The sequence below is a fragment of the Mus caroli genome, chromosome 11 (genome assembly GCF_900094665.2).
Source record: "Mus caroli chromosome 11, CAROLI_EIJ_v1.1, whole genome shotgun sequence".
NCBI lineage: Eukaryota > Metazoa > Chordata > Mammalia > Rodentia > Muridae > Mus > Mus caroli.
This window is the reverse complement of record NC_034580.1, coordinates 63,744,679-63,746,941: the sequence shown is the minus strand read 5'-3', so window position 1 is coordinate 63,746,941 and position 2,263 is coordinate 63,744,679. Positions and strand designations below refer to the sequence as shown.

The window sequence follows — 2,263 nt, the reverse complement described above, 5'->3', positions numbered from 1 at the left end:
CGAACTCAGAAATCCACCTGCCTCTGCCTCCCAAGTGCTGGGATTAAAGGCGTGCACCACCATGCCCTGCTTACACAGTGTATTTTGAGGGAAGACTCAGTTACATAGGGAAGACTTTGGCTTTCACTGTTGGTTGTTCGAGGGGAAAAGGGAAACTAAGGACATTTACCGAATCAAATGAAACAGGTCTGTATTTTGAATAACCCCAAGATTCATTTTGTATAATGTAAGACTAACACTATACCCTCAAATACTTGAATTGCCTACCTTTGCTGTGGTGGTTGTTTTTAAAACAGGGTTTCACCATGGAGTCCTGCTACCCTGTAACTTGCTATATACACCAGGGCTGCCTGCCTGTGCCTCCCAACTGCTGGGATTAAAGGTTTAGCCCACCACACCTGGCTGAATCGTCTACCTTGACCTTTAAAAGAGGCCTGTTGCTGGAGAGATGGCTCAGTGGTTAAGAGCACTGACTGCTCTTCCAAAGGTCCTGAGTTCAAATCCCAGCAACCACATGGTGGTTCACAACCATCCATAATGAGATCTGGCGCCCTCTTCTGGAGTGTCTGAGGACAGCTACAGTGTACTTACATATAATAAATAAATCTTTTTTTTAAAAAAAGATCTCTCCGTTAGCTGAGAGTTCTGGTCTCAGCACTCTGCCCAGCACTGCAGCACATACGTCCTCTTTACAACAACTCCAGCACTAAAGCCATGTTCACTGATCAGCCAGCTAGCTTGAATCCTTGGCTACTCCTTAACTGGCTCCCTGTCATTTACAATATCCACCCCTTTAGATTCTAGTGTCTTACTCCTTTGGGTTTGTTTGTTCTTCGAGACAGGGTTTCTCTACATAGCCCTGGCTGTCATGGAACTCACTATGTAGACTGGCCTCGAACTCACAAGAGATCTGTCTGCCTCTCAGTGCTGGGATTAAAGGTGTAAACCACCATGCTTGGCCTTTTCTTCTCTTTACCTCTGGTACCCCAACTCTGCTGTAGTGGATGAAGATACCATAGACTCTGCTTTCAACTATGGTCTTTCAGGTCAACCGTCCACAGTACACTTCAGTAAAGTAAGACCCAAATCTCAGCCAACCACTCCCTTGTCCAAAAAGGGCCACCAAGTGCGAGACAGGCAGAGTGACTTGTAGAGGCTAGCCTAGTGAATTACATAGCAAGCACCAGGTGATGTTAATGTGACGCTGTTATAAAAAGACCACTAACAACTACCAAGAAGTCGTTGCTTAGCAAGTCAAGACAGTTCACTATTCTTTCTGACCCCTCCACCTCCACCCAATGACATTTAGCTTTTCAAACGATATTTGCTTTAACTCTTTGCTTAGCAAAATGGCTTCTGCTGCCTAGTACCGTTTTCTGATGCTTTCCCGCTTAGTTAACCGGGGTACGCATCCAAGGACTGGGGCGTTTCTCCTTTCCCAAACCAGCTAAATCAGAGGGCCCCTGTAACCACAACAACCAGCAAAGCTAATCTCCCACAGAGCGTAAACCTTCGACAGTGGGCGGAGACGTATTCCAGGCTAGGTCCGCCCTGGAACAAAGGGCCGGAAAAGCCTCCGTTCCCCAGGCCAAGACCATGGGCAATGGATGGAAGGAGTATAGGAAGAAAAGAAATCCAGGACAAGAAGGGTAAACAAAACAAAAAACCCACGAGAATCACACAAACAGCACTCACGGAGGTAGGTGGTTGTGCTCGGCAAGCAGCCATGATGAGCCAAACCCCTACCCTGAAGAACGCGCGAACTCCGGGCGCAAGTGCTCACGGGAGGGAACCTGTGACGTCAGGGAGCAGCACTGCCTCCTCCCTCTGCATCCACCAGGGTACTGGGGCGTCAGGGACCTTTTGCGGTGAACTTGCCGTAAGGAGCCTACTGGCCTTAAATTTGCAGCGACCCTTCCGCTTCTGACTCCTAACGGCGGGAATTACAGATGTGCGTCACCAGATCTGGCCTGTTTCCCTTCTATAGTGACGGCGCGTCCGGATCCTAGTGTTTCACGTGGGGTGGGGCGGGCGGGAGACCGCTGGAGCGCACAGTCACTTGGCTCATAACACCTAAAATTTTCAGCCTCCCTGATCTTGCCAAGCAGAGATGTGCAATTTAAAAGTAGCCACAGACTGGATGGGGTGTCGCATGTGCCCTTAATCCAAGGAATCCGGGTGCAGAGGCAGGGAGATCTCTGCGAGTTTTGAGTTTCAGCCTAACCTGCTCTTCATAGTGAATTTCAGGCCAGCCAGAACTACA

At 48.9% G+C, this 2,263-nt stretch overlaps 1 protein-coding gene across 2 annotated transcripts in view; it reads right to left on the bottom strand.

Annotated features, from left to right (window-relative positions):
* Positions 1-1,950, bottom strand: part of Ctc1 (CST telomere replication complex component 1) — a 21,942-nt gene extending 19,992 nt beyond the window's left edge. For both annotated transcript variants that reach the window (XM_021176913.1, XM_021176914.1), the window contains exon 1: positions 1,696-1,950. In XM_021176913.1, coding sequence (XP_021032572.1) covers positions 1,696-1,728 — 33 coding nt within the window. In that variant the 5' untranslated portion in view covers positions 1,729-1,950. The remainder of the gene's footprint in view (positions 1-1,695) is intronic.
* Between the last annotated feature and the right edge of the window lie 313 nt (positions 1,951-2,263).